The 18578-nt window shown below is 38.8% G+C and overlaps 1 protein-coding gene across 1 annotated transcript in view; it reads right to left on the bottom strand.

Moving 5' to 3' along the window:
- LOC138815312 (inactive tyrosine-protein kinase transmembrane receptor ROR1-like) overlaps positions 1–18578 on the bottom strand; it is a 153046-nt gene that overhangs the window by 16815 nt on the left and 117653 nt on the right. The window contains exon 8 of the mRNA XM_070004652.1: positions 2484–2695. Coding sequence (XP_069860753.1) covers positions 2484–2695 — 212 coding nt within the window. The remainder of the gene's footprint in view (positions 1–2483; positions 2696–18578) is intronic.

Raw genomic sequence — 18578 nt, 5'->3', positions numbered from 1 at the left:
CATTATTTAGAGATGAAAAAAAACCTATATTTACATTTGATCACTACCAGTTCTTAGTTCTTTGATCTTCAACAAGATAACAATCTGTCGGGTGTCTCAGTTACCCTGCTTGTACAGCAGTGACAATATTGATCTTACATAATAACTATAAAGATTAAATGAGAAAACAGTTACAAAAGCTCCTGTTTTCTAGTTAGCAATTTGTATTCGTCACTGTACGCTGGCTTTCTCTCTGTGAATGCTCTCAGGTCTTCCTTTGAAAAAAGTGCTAATTTTAAACTCCATGCCTGTTGGATTACATATGTTACAAAACAGGTCTGCATTAAAAACAGAATTAATGGGGGGAAATAAGTTATAAATGCAGTGGATAGTCTGCATAATTAAGAAAATTGAAGAAAGGAGTGAGGTTGGAGGAGAATGAAGCATGGGTCACATTGATCAATTGATCATTGTGGTCATATACTACTTTGTTGAATGGGAAGTCCTTTGTACAACTACTTAAAGATAAAAATAAAATTTAAAAAATGGAATTAAGGCTGGGCTCCAGTGTCTTCTTTTCTTCTTCTTTGTAATATAATAATCTAAATAACATATTGCATGTTATAAAATACAATATAAAATATAAGGTCTGAGAATGACAATACATAAAATGCTATAATTCATGTAAATCAGCTAGGCAGAACTAAGATTTAAAAAAAAATGGAAACCCTCACTTATCCCTTAATCAACTGAATGAATTCTAATATCTTCAAGCTGTAAGGGTTCCAATCACATTTAGCAAGGGAATATTTGTTTCGTGTGAGACAGAAGATTAAAATTTTTTTCTTTAGCATTTAAAGAGCCCCCAAACCAAAACAGGACTTCGTAATAGCAAAACTATTTTCAAGATATTCAAAATAATTTTTTTAAACACGTAAACAGCAAACAAATAAAATGAGGGTCAATACTCCCAATTATTGTATTCATTTGTTAGGCAAGAAGATTAGTTAATTTGAGTGTGAAGACATTATATTTCCCCCCTAAAATCTTACTATGAGGGAGATAAGAATAATCTGGTGACTAGCCCACAGAGAAGAGAGATATTTGTTGAATCAATATAGTCTTCTTACATTGGAACAAGCTTTTGGAAGCAGGAATCCTAAATGAATGAAATGAATCTCTCTGCAGAGACACCTGGGACAAAGCAGCTGGCTTTCCTGAGAGAGAGCCCTTGTTGGGCTTCAGCTCAAGATGTAGTAGGGGAGCTGCATTCAAAGTAAGGCCATGACCCCGGGTTCTGTGCCAGGACTTTAAGCACCCAAATGTTGAAAGATGTGGAAGAAAAGCAAAAGGAGGCAGGTTGATTTGGTGGGGGTGGGTTGGGGGTAGGATTTGGAGAGACAGGTCAGGTAGGATATCATAAAACAACATTCAAAGACGCTACAACAGCGCTTCTCTTACAATATATTAAAAACAAAGCAAAAGGGATTGAAGTCAAGCCTGAAAAAGATCTTGTTCTTAAATGGCACTTAGGCTGAACACAGAGCCATATGTTCACAAGAAAGGCACTCTACCAGTTGAGCCTTGAACCAGGTCCTATCTTTTTTTTTTTTCTTAGTTATTTGAGAGTTAGTGTCTTGTGTTTAGCCTGGGCTGATCAAGATGCTGAACCTCCTGTTTATGCTTTCTGTGTAGATGAGATGTCAAGCATACAGCAGTATATCCAGCTATTGCTTGAGATGGGATCTTGATAACTTCTCCTGGGCTGGCCTTAAACTGTAATCTTCCATATCTCTACCTTCCAAGTAGCTGGGATTATAAACATGAGTGACTATATCCAACCAAGGGTTAACTTTTTAATTGCAGCTAAATAAAACAAACAAGCCATATTTCACCAATTCTTTTCCTAGGACTTGAATTCAGGGCCTAGACACTGTTCTTGTTTTTGCTCACAGTTTTTCTCAAGATTAGTGCTCTACCATTTGAGTAAGAGCTCCACTTCTGGCTTTTGGATGATTAATTGGAGACAATAGTCTCACAGACTTTCCTGCCCAAGTTGGCTTCAAACCAGGATCCTCAGATCTCAATCTTCTGAGTAGCTAGGATACAGATGTGAGCCACCAGCACCTGGCTTAACTCCATCCTTTTAAATTAAGAAAAAAAAAGGAAACAAAATCTCACATTCTGATCCCTCCAGGCCTGACTGAGATGATCTCCTAAGGATACTTTCTAGGCCAACAATTGTAAGGCAAGCATATGATTTGGCTCCTGATTCTTCCTCTACCCCAGCCAGTCCCCCTGGACAGGACACCCTATGAAAACATGTTTATGCTGCCTCAGGTAACGGTTGAGATAGGTGGTTAGTCTTTGCATTTGTTGAAAACAAAGTCTAGTATGTATAAAACATGATTTGATATAATTTGTTTTCTAAGTTTGGGAGGGTTATAATGTTTCACTTTAACCTGAAGCCCCGGAGTCATTGCAGTTTGGCATCTCTCGCTTACCTTGGGTTTATATGCATTCAGCATTGACATCTCTACATTTTGGCCTCTGACGTGTTTCGGTTGCCTCTGGACTGGTGGTGACGAGGACTTCTGGTTATTGCGGCAGACACAGATGAAGAAGAAGAGGAAAGCAATAGCCAGGGGAATGGCTACACTTGGCACCAGAATGTACAGAATTTCCATTTTATTTTTCTCCTTGGAATCCTTTGAATCTGGATACAGACAAGGAAAATAGCAAGAATTATACTTGTTAAAATAACCTCCATAATATTACATTACTGAGTGTAAAGTAACCTTCTTTTCCCCAATATACATAAATCTATGATAAAAAAGAATCCATTGCTTATTACTAATTCTATAGATAATTTATTGAAGTTTAAAAGTTTAAAGTTCAAATGTTTAAAAATTGAGAAGGTTTTGTATGTGTGTGGGATACTCTGATATTTCCTCTCTTTATTAGCAGACCTTTATTTCTCTAACACCTTAAAAGTTAAACACCACGAGAATGGACTGTATACATCCAAGACCTTTAATACAGACCACAGGACTCTTCTTCTATCGGCTGCTGGCCCAAGTCACCCACCACAACATGGCATTCCACAAATGATGTGCTTGTTTTGGATGGAGTAGATTCATGGGGCCAGTTCTACACCTTCCAGATAAAATGTGGCTAAAGAATCCTGGGTCCAGTGTCCCAAAAGCCACTGGCCTGAGAATAAAGGGACCTGAAGCCAGCATCAGGTCAAACACCGATGATCTGTGTGATCTGAACACTTCTCATGTGTAGAAGTAAACGAATATTCTGGATGGTGTCTACAATTCCCTCTAGCACGGAAGTTCTGTATAACTTGACACTTGTTTGAAACCCCAGAATTATTCTTAAATGGTTTCATATGAACCTAATAATCATGAGTGCTAACACTTTGAAGTATATTTTTGAAATCTTATCCACCCACTTTACCATTGCTTGGCAAAGAATATAATACGTGTAGAAGGGCATGAGGTATGCTTTTGTTTTTATAGGTTTGAGTCTGACTGTTAAAGCCCACCACTTTAAAACATGTATTATCATTAATAAATCATTCGACTGGTAAAACAAACACAAGAATTATAGGATGGTAATTAGAGGGGTTACATGATGACATTCTCTGACCAGCAAGATCAGCCATTTTCAGGAAACTGAAATGTGTGAAAATTTAGATGGGCACAAAATTTAGAGATGATTATTTACTTTGCAAAAAATTAGCATGCATCTATTAAGTTATCCTTCTAAGTCCCTTAGCAAGTCAGTAAACAAAAGCTACTAAGGGCCAAGCACTATTCGCAGTAGTGAGAATGAAAAATTAATCATGATATGCTCCCTGCCTTTAAGGAGCTTGTAAGGAAATTGAGGAAAAACATGGTTGCAATATGTTTTAAATGCTACAAGGGAAGTATGAACAGAATGATGAAAAGACCCCCAAAGTTCCATTAAATAGAGTACCTAAAGTTACAGTTCTTTTGAATGGGTTCCTAAGTACATGAAAATGGAAATAATGTTTACTTATATCTACCTTCCTTGAATCTCCACATCTGCTAGAATATAGCTGTAATAAGTCATATTTTTACCTTTTTCTCACAAAACAGACTCTGAATACATTAGGAAGGAGTACTCTAGGTTAAAGCTCACAGGGCATTGGGGGGGGGTTAAATTTGGTTATTGGTATAATAAAAATAATAATTATTTGAAGCTGGGTGCTGTAATCCTAGCTTCTCAGGAAGCTGAGATTCAAGTACTACAGTTCAAAGCCAGCCTGGGCAGGAAAGTCTGTGAAATTCATATCTCAAAAAAACCCACTAGAAAAAATTGATGTGGTGACTCAAAGTGGTAGAGACTCAGAGCCTTGAGCAAAAGAGCTCAGGGACAGCATCCAGGCCCTGAGTTCAAGCCTCATGACTGACTCTGTGTGTGTGTGTGTGTGTGTGTGTGTGTGTGTGTGTGTGTGTGTGTGTGTGTGTGTGTGTGTGTGTGTGTGTGTGTGTGTGTGTGTGTGTAGACATATATACACATATATAATATGTATATATATAATTTAATCTACTAGCACAAAGTCATGTTTGCTATCCTTATTATAGAGACCAGGTGCTTTTCATAATGACCTAATTTTAACCTGAGATTAGGAGGTAACATACTTCTCCCCCACCCCTCTCTCTCTTGGTGCTAGTCCTGGGGCTTGAACTCAAGGCTTAGGCTCTGTCCTTGAGCTTTTTTGCTCAAGGCTGATGCTCTACTACTTGAGTCACAGCTTCACTTCTGGCTTTTTGGTGGTTAACTGGAGTAAGTCTCTTGGATTTATCTGTTCCAGCTGGCTTCAAACCATGATCCTCGGATCTCGGCCTCCTGAATAGCTAGGATTACAGCTGTGGGACATCTGGCCCTTATCTTCATTTTTAAACAGTGAAATGTTAGAGGGATACCATGGTTAAGGTTAAGCTAGTAAGTTAAACCCTGCAATTTCCCAAGTCAGTCTTGCTCCATGCCTCCTGCTTTGGCTACTGTTCCAGCATTGCCAGCAATTGAAGACCACTTGCTACTTTGTATCTATGCTCTCCTTGGAGATGTCCTGTATGGAATATGGATGATGAGGTAGGTCTGAAAGGTAGAGAGTAACATTGAAGCTATGAAAGACAATGATGCTTTAAACTCCCACCTTATCCACCATGGCAGAGAACTTTCTAACCCAGGCATCTCTGGAGACCATACTAATCATGGCATGTTTCTCTAGTAATGACTATATTTGCATGTCTGGGGTTAGATAGGAAAGAATTGTATGTGTAAGAATGTCTTTCCCTGAGGCCGAAGGTAAGTATAGAAATGTATACACAGATACACAAAAGTGCATATACTAGCACACACACACACAACACCCACACACACATGTAAGCACTTATGTAAGAACACACACATAAGCATACAAACATCAGGATACATATACAAACACATACCCCTATGTTAGAGACAATGTGATATACATTTTAAAGTCAGAAACCACTGAATTCTGCCTTTGCCATTATCTATGTGAACATGGGCCAGCACCTAGCCACTCCATGTAAACTGGTCTACCAAGAGGGAATAATGATAATACCTATTTCGTAGAATTGTTGCAAACAATAAGCAAGGAGACATGGAATGTGCCTATTCTCATACCTGTTGCCATGTCTGGAGTTGAAACTAGTAAAAGACCTAAAGTAAGAAATGCTCTCTGATCTCCATTTCCTCCTTCATTCAACAGGAATAATACCTACTCTTTCAATCTTACGTGGCACACAGGAGAATCAAATGAGATCAAATTCATGAAAGAACCTTGGATAATAAAAAATTACTATCTGCTTGTTGGATGATATATTATTAACATGATAGAATTTCTCAGTTATTCTTGGATTTTTCTGTGAAATCATTATGAGTGTAATGATTACAGAAGGAATGACGCTAATTTAAGACTAATGTAACGCTAGTCATTTTTTTCAGCCTAGAATTTTAGCAACAACAGAAGGTAAGGTCTCACCTGTCTGGCAAACAAAGGCCTCTATTCTGAATTCATTCCCTATCAGATTATCCATGGAAGGCCTTTTATTGTAAAAGGGCGCTCTGGGACAAATCCCCCTGTGGATCTGTGGGAGAAGAAACTTCAAGAAGCTAAATCCTTTAAACACACAAACTCAGCCCCTTTTGCTTACACATAGGATATGCAAAGGAGGACAACAGACATAATGTCTTCCTGTCAAGTGAAATAATGAAGTGGGATAATGTGAAGTCATGTTAGAAGTGACAGAAAACAAATTTAAGCCTATTCTGGGTCTCTTTCCTTATAACAAGGCTCTTTCCTGTGCTTGGCCAGAAAGGGCACAATCTTTTTGAAAAAAGATGTTTCATAGAATAACTAGCCTTATGAAAAAGCCCTTAGAAAACCAATTCCTGCCAAGTCCCTTTTAAACACTCAAACATTTTTGTTCCTTGTTTGAGCCTAGCACTTTATCTCAGCTTTACACATGGAGAAATTAAGGCTGAGAGGGATAAGGGACATGGCAAAGCAAGACAGAAGCAAGCCCAGGTTCAATGTAAACCTGTCTTCCTTTAAAGCATCTTCCATGCTTTTAAAGTTATATTCCTAATCACAAAAGAGTGAATAAACATGTTTTTCCTCATTCTCCTTAAAATCCAAGGTTCTTTTCAATGAGCACTAAGATCCAGAGGCTCACACTGTATGAAAATGGCACATGGGCACAATGGACACTGGTACTACTCACTAGAGAGGGGAAAGGAAATCTTCAGTGCATTGCACAGAAAATTGGCTGAAATTAGAATAGGGAAGAGTTTCTTTTTCTTATACAGAATAACTGTTTAAAAGTTAAACGTGCCTATTAGTTATATCAAGTTCAATACTTGGGATTTTTGAAACCAACAATTTAGTCCAGATCACATGATTCGTTTCCTTTTAAAAATCAACAATTTGGTATCACAGTTCACATCTGACATTCCTATTTTATTTTTACAATGATATTCAATACTTTGATTAGTAATTAAATATAATGGAGCAAAAATACTCTTTTTTACCCTGGGGCTTAAAGGAAGGTAAACATGATTTCTTATTCAAGGGGTACTTTTGTAAAGTGAAACATCATCTGGGATATTACTTTGAGTTAAAACAAGAAAATGCTCTGATATTAAATATGCCAAAGGTGGGAAAGAATCTTACAGAACCTTAGAATTCCAAGGAAATGAAACAAGTTTAAATTACGATCTTGTCTGGAAAAAAAGTGAAACCAAAGAGAACAGGAACCACCACCATTTATTATATAAGAACTAAAATAAGTGGGTCTGTAGCCCACATTAGGCTGGACCAATGATATTTAAGCACATTTACTAAAGCCCAAGGAGAAAGGGTAGAATTAGGCCTTTGGTTGGCATGCTAAGTCTTGCCATTCATTCTCTTGACTTGCTGAAGAAAATATGAAGTAGATTTCTAATATCTATTGCCTAGTCTCAAATGAATTCCTTCAAAAAATGTTGAATAGGCCATGCTGGCAATAAAATTTTTTTTCTCCACAGAAAATGTCTCAGTTTTAATAAGTTAGGGGAAGTAAGCCATTGTGAGCACTTGAAAGAAAAATCTTAGGAACTGGAATCTACATGATTTCATTAAAATTAGACAAATCTTAAAAAAATAGAGAGATATTTAATGATAAGAAACACAGAACTGGTGTGAGCTAGGAGCTCACACCTGTGATCATAGCCACTCAGGAGGCTGGGATCTAAGTACTGCAGTTTGAAGCCAGCCTACACAGACAAATCCAAGAGTCTTTTATCTTTAATTCACCAGCAAAAAGCCAAAAGTGGAGGTGCGGCTCAAGTGGTAGAGTGCCAGCCTTAAGCAAAAAGGCCAACCAATGTGCAAGGACCTGAGTTCAAGCCCTAATACTGTCATTAAAACAAAACAACCAAAATGGTTTGTGGGAAAAGGGGGCAACAAAGCTCACAGAGACTGTTCTTGTAAAGAAGAGAGGAGAGGAGAGGGAATGACAGAGGGGGTGACTCTGATCAAGATGCTTGGTATACATACATGGTAATGTCAAAGTACCCCTTCCCCCCACCTTGTACAACTAACAGATGCTGATTTAAAAAAATCATAAAAAACATAATAAATTTAAAAAAATATCATAAGCCAGGTACTGTTGACTCATGCCTCTAATCTTACTCAGGAGTTTGAGATCTGAGGATCACAGTTTGAAGCCAGCCTTGGCAGGAAAGTCTGTGAAACTCTTAGCTCTAAGCACCAAAAAGTACCCAGGCCCTGAATTCAAGCCCCAGAACTGCCACCAAAAAAAGCCCACATAATTAATATCTCATACATTCACATGATTATGTAAGGAGCTTCAGGGTTTGGTCTTGCAAAATTGAGAGTCATATCCGTCGAACAACTCTCCTCAGTCCTGGCATTCATGACTACTTGGGTTGATTCCACATTGAGCCTTGTGAATTATGTTTCAATGAACATGGGCATGAAAATAGTTCTTTAACATTCTGTTTCCAATTCTTTTGGATAAATACTTAGAAGCTATAAGATGGATGAAGAAAACATGGGATATGCATACCATGGAATATTACTCAGTTTTCAAAAAGAAGTAAGTCCTGTCATGTGCACCACCTGATGAACCTTGAAAATATGATGTTAAGGGACTAAGTCAGTCACAGAAAGACACATGGTTCATTGAATTTACTAACATAGGAAATTTGAAAGCGACAAATTCATAAAAGCTGAAACTGAAATGTGAATTGGTAATTTAATAAACTTACACAATATACTTATTTAGGCTTCTATCAAACTTCTGTCTCTCTTATGCAAGATAATAAAGTCAGTGATATTTTCCCAAGAGTCTCTCAGCCCACCACATTTGCTTGTTCAGTCTTCTTCTCTCTGGCTCAATGTTGAGTCTGACCACTACGGATAGCATCAGTGAGCACTTGACTGCTGGCTTCTAGTTAGGTTTAGCTGCTGGGAGCCACTGGCAGGACATGGAAACAGGAAGAGTATGGCTGACATGTTTGTTTCTTTTGCTTCTTCCTTACGGGGTTGCTGAGGGTTGGCTGCGTTCCTCTACCAAAGGGGCAGCATACCTTAGCTAAACTCTGTGGGGTCAAGTTACTATGGTAACTAAAGTTACTAATGTAGGTGTTAAGACCTTTCATTCTGGCTAGCCATCTGACTTGTCTTTTTCCTTATTAGTGCCCCTAAAAACATCTTCATAAACAACCTCTTCCTAAAATCCCCTTAGTCTTTTTGTGTGTGCCACTGGTTTCTTGAACAGAGCCAAGAGCAACATTCATTGTGGTGTCATATCAGAATTCTGTCACCTAAGGGTGAGCATTTCCTATTCATGTGGTGGCATGTCTAAAGACCAGCTGACACACGGGGGAAATGACAGAATATATTCTGGAGCCAGAAAAAAAAATTAAGAAAAGGAAAACATTGAGAAAAATTCATAGTTAAAAATGTTCATGGGATATAGCTTAGCTATAAGTAATTATTGTTCTTTCCCTTGCTGAAAACAAATTAAAATACACCTTAGAAATATCTGTAGCATAAAAACTCTTCTGGAAAACTTCAAGCTATCCAAAGTACTGCTCGATTCCTTCCTTCCTCTTGCCACCATCCAACTCACTGTAATGTTCAATTTTGGTTTGACGAAATGGCTAAAAAACGAATTGCCTTACAACAGGTCTGCTATGAAATATCGGAGAAGACTGCTGACAGAGTGAGTTGAAAACTGTAGGGTTGGCAATCTGGAAAACATCTGCCTTGCCCCAAACTGTAAACTACCACATTGTAGAAAATGGTTTGTGGCAAAGCACAACCCAGAGTGGGGGTTGTTTGTAAAGTTTTGGGACAAGTCAAGGCTATTCAGGCACATAAGTGGGCAATGTGCCCTTTGGCAAATCGTTGCAAGGCAAGGTCTTGAAAGGCAATATAAAGGAAAGGTATAAAAACTCCAAATGGAGCCAAATGGTTTCCTACTTTTCAGTGGGAACTCTGGTGAAGCTGGTTTAGGAATAAAAGTAATACTGCTGCTTGGGAATTTTGATTGTTCAATAGAGGATGAACTTTTACTTAAAGAAAAGAACAGATAATCTTGGCATGGCTAGAAGAAACATGACCATAAAACCTGCTCAACTAAAATAAAGGGCCAAGTTTTGAAAATCAAAACACAGGATTTTGCCTCTATTTGGGATCTCAGTTAGTGGAAGATTGGGGCATAAATTGTGTGAGCAGAACATAGAGTAAAATGGCCAGGGCATTGCAAAAGGAGCTCCAGACCCAGAGCTGGGTAGAAGAGCATTGATAAAAGCTACAGTGAAATGGAAAACTTCGGAGGTATGCCTGCATGCCAGATAAAAAGAAAATTTATACACTGTTTCTGTCTCAATTGAGTTTCCATCCAGTCCAAGGTCACAGCTCAGAGGATGACCAAGGAGCAGAGGTGAATGCATAACAGTAAGCTTTGCAGTCAAGATCTCTGAAAAGATGGCTAGCTTTGAGGACTAGAGATGTAAGGCTGTCAGGGAGGGGAGATGGGACAAAAAGGAAAAGAGCAAACAGTGAGATCTAGATAGAGCTGGACAATGTTAGGGTTCAGTAAATGGAGCATCCTGGAGCCTCTCAAGATGTCTTTGTAACTAGAGACTCCTTTCCTGACTCCCTGAAATGCTGAATAAGAAAATCCATGGGTAGCATACCAGAGACCCAGAGAGTTTAAATGATGAATTAAAAAGAAATAAAAAAAGAGAAAATGAAAAAGGAATGTTTATTTCTCTGACATAAGCCAGAATTTGGTCTGAAAACAGGTCTAGCACTGTGGACAGAGTGAGAACTAGAGTTCTATGAACTAGTTTGAATCTTGACTTTAGTCAATGCACAAATGTGCGGCTTCCTCATCATCAAACAATACGGCCATCTTACGAGTACTGTGAGGATTCAGTTCATTCAATACATTTTATTGAGCACTGACTATGTCCTAGGCCAGACACTGGTACAAAAATTTAGCACTACATTCAATAAGCTATTTGGCAGTACTTAATGTGATTTTGCCTTTGTATGCTGAGTTCTCTTACTAGTCTGTGAACTCTGTGAGGCCTGGTTTAATCTAGCTAATTCATACAGTCTGAAAGAGTACAAGGTCAACATAACGTTTGATTTGGTGAATGAGTGAATAAATAAACAAATAATTCTCTTTATCAGATGCCCAGGCTGTAAGAGAGAGAGAGGGAGGTGAAGAGGACATGTGTTGCTCAAATTATCTTTTCTCTTCTATCTTTTTCTGCTTCCTCAAAGCATATTCTGGGTCTTTGCACATGATCCTAGTCGATTAATTTTCAGAATTCACAGCAGCCATATTTTGTTTTACTTATGTCTTTATTCTGTTCTAGAGTTCAGATTAAACAAGCCTGTAACTGACTGTTTTCCAAGCACCATAATACTAAAAAGTATAACATTCACATTTTCTATTAAACATAACCTTTTAGCCTTACTTAATTGAAGTTATAACAAAATTAGTACTGACAATGAAAAACCACACAATAATTTAGAAATTTCCTTAACTTTGACCTAACTAAAGAATGCAGGAAGCTGAGTGCCATTGGCTCACACCTATAATATTAGCTACTCAAGAAGCTGAGATCTGAGTTCAAAGCCAGTTCAAAGACAGCCTGGTTAAGAAAGTCTATGAGACTCTTATCTCCAATAAACTACTCAGAAAAAGCCAGAAGTGGCTCTGTAGCTCAAGTTGTAGAGAACTAGCTTTGAGTAAAAAACCTCAGGGACAGAACCCAGGCCTCAAGTTAAAGGTGTAGGTCCAACACACACACACACACACACACACACACACACACACACACACACACACACACACACACACACACACGAACATTATAGTCTCACTTGGGATGGAGAAAGCAAAGGACTCAATTTAAATCTGTCCCATTAGAAGATGACTCATTGTGAGATGAACAAGAATCCTCCACTGTTGCTCAAGTGGTAGAGCTCTAGCCTTGAGCTGAAGAGCTGAGGGACAGCGCCCAGGCCCAGAGTTCAGGCCCCATGACCGGACCCCCCCCCCAAAAAAAAATCCTCCAATTAAGTCACATATACACCTAAATCACAGTTTGAGCCAGGGGAAGATGGCAGAGGAAAAGCTGAGGGCTAAACAAACTCTTACATAGAAACCAGTTTTAGCATTCCAGTGAAAAGTACAAGGCTAGAGTTACACCAACTGTGCCATCATAGTACAGAGAGTTTGGCCAGAGAGGAAAAATGTTGGCAGCTTGGTTAAGGAGACAGATTCAAGCACTCACCAGTGTCTGTGGCCACCATATCAATAGAGAGAGCCTGGAAAAATGGTGCCAGAGGCAGTGTGCAAGAGGATTCTATGCACTGACAGCAAGAACTGACAAGGAGCAGAAATCCTCATCTGACCACAGACAGTTGCAGACTGTGGATGGCCCATAAACCAACAGAAAGGTGTGAGTACCCCACAAGACATCCTCACTCCTTCTCATGGACCAGAGGTGGGAAGGTAGCCCTTCTCCCACCACCAGAGAAGAACTCCATCGTTGATACTGACAAAGATCAGGCCAGAGCAGCTAGCACATAACTCAGTCCTTGGAAGAAGATGATAGGAGCCATTCAACAGGTCAAAGGAACCTGACCTCCAGTGTTCAACAACAATCCTGGGGAAAGTTGCCCTTCCCAGGCAGAGAAAGCCCTGCCCATGGAGGAGTGACTTTCTTCACTGGGTAAACAAAGCCAGAGACTGCCCCACCCCACTAAAGCACAGGCAGCAGACCTAGCTGTTGGAGGGTAAAAGAAAAACATTTGGAAATTCAGTTAACATAAATCCTGAGAATGGCTCCAAGCTGGGCTGTGTGAGTGTCTTAGGAGTAAGCCCCTTCAGGAAAAGCTACTGATTGCTGACAGGCCTCAACCCTACCCAGAACCTAGCCCCATCACAACAACTCCAGGCTAGAGGAAACAGCCATCTCCCTCTTTTGTGATACTCAAAGCAGATCACCCTCCCTCTGAACTGGCCTGGAAGGAGGGTCATAAAGTCCCTGGTAAGGTAGGGCTACCTTCTGCCTGCTCAAACAAACTGATTTAAGAAATAAATCAAGCCACAGAAAAACCAAACACCACAAGCATACCAGAGACTCCACCAAGAGATTGGTTACTGACATGGGGAAACACAAGATCTGTGCCACCCCCACTCTCCCCTCCCAAATCGAAGAACTCTTTTTTTGACCTTTTTTTTTGGGGGGGGGTCCGGTCGTGGGGCCTGAACTCTGGGCCTGGGCACTGTCCCTCAGCCCTTCAGCTCAAGGCTAGCACTCTACCACTTGAGCGACAGCACCACTTCTGGCTTTTTTCTTTTTGCTTATGTGGTGCTGAGGAATCGAACCCAGGGATTCATGCATGCAAGGCAAGTGCTCTACCACTGAGCCACCTTCCCAGCCCTCGACCTAATTTTTTAAAATAAAAAAAAGTTTTCTATTTTTTTTTTTTTTTTTTTTTTTGTCGGTCGTGGGGCTTGAACTCTGGGCCTGGGCGCTGTCCCTCAGCTCTTCAGCTCAAGGCGAGCGCTCTACCACTTGAGCTACAGCGCCACTTCGGGTTTTCTGGTGGTTTATTGGAGATAGGAGTCTCACGGTCTCTCCTGCCCGGGCTGGCTTTGAACCGCGATCCTCAGATCTCAGCCTCCTGAGTAGCTAGGATTACAGGCGTGAGCCACCAGCGCCCGGCCCAAAAGTTTTCTATTTTTAAAGATCATTTTATTTTATTTTTTAATTCTCTTTTTACTCTTTTCCCATTTGGTCCTTTTGGTTTTGTTTGCTTTACTTAATTGCTGTTCTGTTCATCCAAAGATATATATCCATCTTCAATTATTAGACCTTATTCTTCATTGTGTGCATACTTAATTTAGATATTGATTACTCAATTCACAAATGCCTAGCCTTAACTCCTCTAATTGAGTATTATTTCTTTATATTTATACAATTTTTGTGTTTCATTAATTTTTTTTTTCATTTTTCTTTTTTCTTTATCTCTCTTCTCCTTTCCTTCTATACTTTTCCTCTATCTGAATTTAGGTTTTGGTTATATTCCCTCTCTCCCTTTTCCTCCCCACATTCCTCTAATATTATTTTCTCCTCACAATTCTCCCTAAACCTATGCATTTCGGGTTTGCTAACTCCTTCTTTGATTTTCTTAGCCCATTTATCCCTAGTTGTTTGTTGTTGAACTAGATTGTATCTGTTGAACTAGATTGCATGTGTACTCATTTTGACTATGTCAAACAATCTGTGCAACTACAGGGCTCTGGTTGATGCTTGTCTTAAAATAGTGTTCTAGTGTGGAATTTGTTTTGCTTTCATACCCAAATGGGCAGAACAAGCCAGAGAAACACAGGAAAAATGGCAAGTCCAGGTATTTCAACTCCTGCTCACGATAATCAGGCAACAAAGCAGCTAATAAATGGTCCAAAGGAGAGTTCCCAAAATGCTCTACAAACACTACTGGTAAACATGCTGAATGAAAAGATTGAAAGCCTGAAAAAGACTGTGTGAACCTGATAGGGAAATGCATGAGTGTGATGAGGCTAACCAAAGATTAATACAGGAATGTCATGAGCATGAGAAGGCTAATCAAAGATTAATAGAGGAATTGCATGAGTGGGATGAGAATAAACAAAGATGAATAGAGCATTCATGGAATCCACAAACAGAAAGCTGGAGGAATCCGTGGAGGCCACAGAGGGAATGCTGAATGAAGCCCAACAGAAGAAAAGGGAGTCCAATGAAAGTATGATGAATCAACTAAGGGATTGGAGAATGAACACTGAAACCAAATTAAGAAGATAAAGAAGTCCATACAAGATGTAAAACAAAGCTCCAACAAAGAATTTGAAGCCATCAAATCTGACTAATTAGAAGGAAAGAAAATAAAAAACAAAGTAGAAAGTCTTAAGAGTAGGTTAGACCTTGCCGAAGACTGAATATCTGGAATTGAAGACAGCCTAGATATTATAGAGAAATAACAGACAAGTATTCAAGACAAATCCAAGAAATATGATAGATCTATTCAACACTTAGAAGACATCATCTTAAGGCCTAATTCAAGACTAATGGGTGCAGAGGAGGGCCTAGAGACAGAAGCTAAAGGTCTAAAAATTTTATTTAACAGGATCCTACCAGGAACTTCCCAAACATGCAAAAAAGATAGGCCCATTTAGATACAAGAAGCTTTTAGAACCCTGAATAGACCAGACCAGAGCAGGACATCCCACTGTCACATTTTAATCCACACAGATTCAACAGAGACCAAGGAAAGGATCCTTAAAGCTGTCAGGGAGAAAAGGTCAATCATCCATAAAGGGAAACCAATCAGAATAACTTCAGATTTCTCAGCAGAGACAATGAAAGCAAGAAGAGCCTGGAATGATGTATGACACGCCCTAAAGACAAATAATTATCAACCAAGAATACTGTACCTAGCTAAACTGTCTTTCAAAATGGAAGGACAAATAAAAACCTTCCACAGCAAAAAAAAAAAAAAAAAAAAAGAAACAATATATCTCCACCAAACTATCCCCACAAAAGATACTTACAGATATCCTACACATCAAAAACCAACAAGGGCACCATAAAGGAAAAGAAACAGCCCCCAAGCAGAGAATCCAATAATCACAGGAAGAACCCAGTTGGCAAGCCACCAAGAAGGTGGATAACATGGCAGGAACTAACAAACACCTCTCAGTCCTATCTCTCAATATTAAAGGACTTAACTCTCCAATTAAGCAACATGGATTGTCTAGTTGGATCAAAAAGCAAGATCCTTCTATCTGCTGCCTTCAAGAAACATACCTTGCCCACAAAAGCAAAAATATTCTGAAAATGAACATCTGGAATAATCTACCAAGCAAACAGCCCCTTACACAGGCAGGAGTTGCAATCCTAATATCAGATAAAATAGACTTCAATTTAAAATTAGCAAGAAGAAATAAAGAAGTCATTACATACTAATTAAGGGATTTCTCCTTCAGGAGGATATTACAATTCTAAATATCGATTCCCCAAACAACGAAGCACCCAGATTTATCCAAGAAACACTACTTTCCCTCAACTCTCACACAGATCCAAAAATATTAAATGTTGGGGATTTTAACACACCACTATCCCTGCTGGATAAATCAACCTGGCAAAAATTCAACAGAGAAGCCTCAGATATAAACAACTGCATAGATCAACTAGATTAACAGACATCTACCCAGCAGCATCAGAATACACATTCTCAGCAGCACATGGAACATTCTCTAAAACAGACCACATTTTAGGTCACAAAGAAAATTTGTCCAAATTCAGAAACATTGAAATTATGCCCTGCATTCTCTCAGACCAGAAGGGAATAGAATTAGAACTCAACACCAAAAGCCACCAAAGAAAGTCCTGTAACACCCGGAAGCTGAATAACACACTGTTGAAGAGATTAGAAAGGAAATTCAAATATTCATGATATTTAACAAAAATGAACACACAAATTGCCAACTCTTCTGGGACACAGCAAAGGCAGTACTTATAGTTCTGAGTTCCTACATCAACAAACGGGAAAGATCTGAAGCCAACAATTTAATGAGGTACCTGAAGCTCCTTGAAAAAGAGCAACAAGTTAAACCCCAATTCAGTAGATGGAAAGAAATAATTAAATCAGAATTAAATGAATTAGAGTCCAAAAAACCATAGAAAGAATCAATAAAACAAAGAGTTGGCTCTTCGAAAAAAATTAACAAAATTGACAGAGCCTTAGAAAATCTTATCAGAAAAAGAAGAGAACATACCCAAATAAACAAACTCAAAGATGAGAATGGAAATATCCACAGAAACAACCAAGATTCAGAACATTATAAGGGAATACTTCTCAAACCTTTATGCTAATAAATTTGAGAATCTGGAAGAAATAGACGAATTTCCAGCAAATATTGACATACTGAAACTAAACCAACTTAAATCAACTTAACAGACCCATATCAAGTATTGAAACAGAAACAGCAATAAGAGACCTCCCACCCAAGAAAAGATTAGGTCTGGATGGATTTACAGCGGAATTCTACCAGTCCTTCAAAGTAGAACTCACACTAATACTTCTCCAACTCTTCAATGAAATCGAAAGTGAAAGTTCGCTACCAAACTCCTTCTATGAAGCCATCACAACTCTCATCCCCCAAACAGGCAGGGACCCATCAAAGAAAGAAAACTATAGACCCATTTCTTTGATGAACATTGATGTAAAACTTCTCAACAAAATTTTGGCCAATTGGCTTCAACAACTCATCAAAAAAATCACATACCATGATCAAACAGGATTCATTTCAGAGATGCAAAGCTGGTTCAATATATGCAAATCAATTAATATAATTCATCATATCAACAAGAGCAAGGATAAGAACCACATGATTATCTTAACAGATGCAGAAAAAGCATTTGACAAGATCCAACACCCCTTTATGATGAAAGCTCTGGAACAATTAGGAATCCATGAAACATTCCTCAATATAATAAAGGCTGTGTATGACAAAATGTATGACAAACCTACAGCCAGCATTATACTTAATGGTGAAAAACTAAAGCCATTTCCTCTTAACTCAGGAATGAGACAAGGATGTCCACTCTCTCTACTTCTCTTCAATCTAGTATTAGAATGCCTAGCTACAGCAATAAAACAAGATACAAATATAAAGGGGATCCAAATAGGGAAAGATTAGGTAAAACTCTCCCTCTTTGCAGATGACATGATCTTGTATTTAAAGAACTCCATGGACTCCACTCCCAAGTTACTCGAGCTGATCCAAAACTTTCCCAAAGTAGCAGAGTATAAAATTAACCCTCAAAAGTCAATGGCTTTTCTGTATGCCAATAACAAGAAGAGTACAGCTGAAATCAGGAAAGCAACTCCTTTTGTAATAGCCCCACAAAAAATAAAATATCTAGGAGTTAATTTAACTAAGGAAGTGAAGGGCCTCTATGATGAAAAGTTTAAAAACCTGAAAAATGAAATTAAAGCAGAACTAAGGAAGAGGAAAAACCTTCCAGGCTCCTGGATTGGGAAAATGGAAATACTTCCAAAGGCTATTTACAAACCCTGAATAGCAAAAACAATCCTTCGCAGAAAGAACAGTGCTGGAGGAATATCAACACCAAATTTCAAACTCTACTACAAAGCCATAGTAATCAAAACAGCTTGGTACTGGCACAAGAACAGACCTCATAACCAATGGAATAGAACTGAAGACCCAGAAATGAACCCACAGACCTATAGCCACCTAATCTTCCATAAAGGAGCTAAAAAAATATAATGGAAGAAAGACAGTCTCTTCAGTAAATGCTGCTGGCAAAATTGGTTAAACACCTGTAGAAAACTAAGCTAGATCCTTTTTTTTTTTTTTTTGGTCGGTCATGGGGCTTGAACTCTGGGCCTGAGAGCTGTCCCTCAGCTCTTCAGCTCAAGGCTAGCGCTC

The sequence above is a fragment of the Dipodomys merriami genome, unplaced genomic scaffold (genome assembly GCF_024711535.1).
Source record: "Dipodomys merriami isolate MVZ:Mamm:240054 unplaced genomic scaffold, mDipMer1.0.p SCAF_637, whole genome shotgun sequence".
NCBI classification, from domain to species: domain Eukaryota; kingdom Metazoa; phylum Chordata; class Mammalia; order Rodentia; family Heteromyidae; genus Dipodomys; species Dipodomys merriami.
This window is presented reverse-complemented; position numbering and strand designations above follow the sequence as displayed.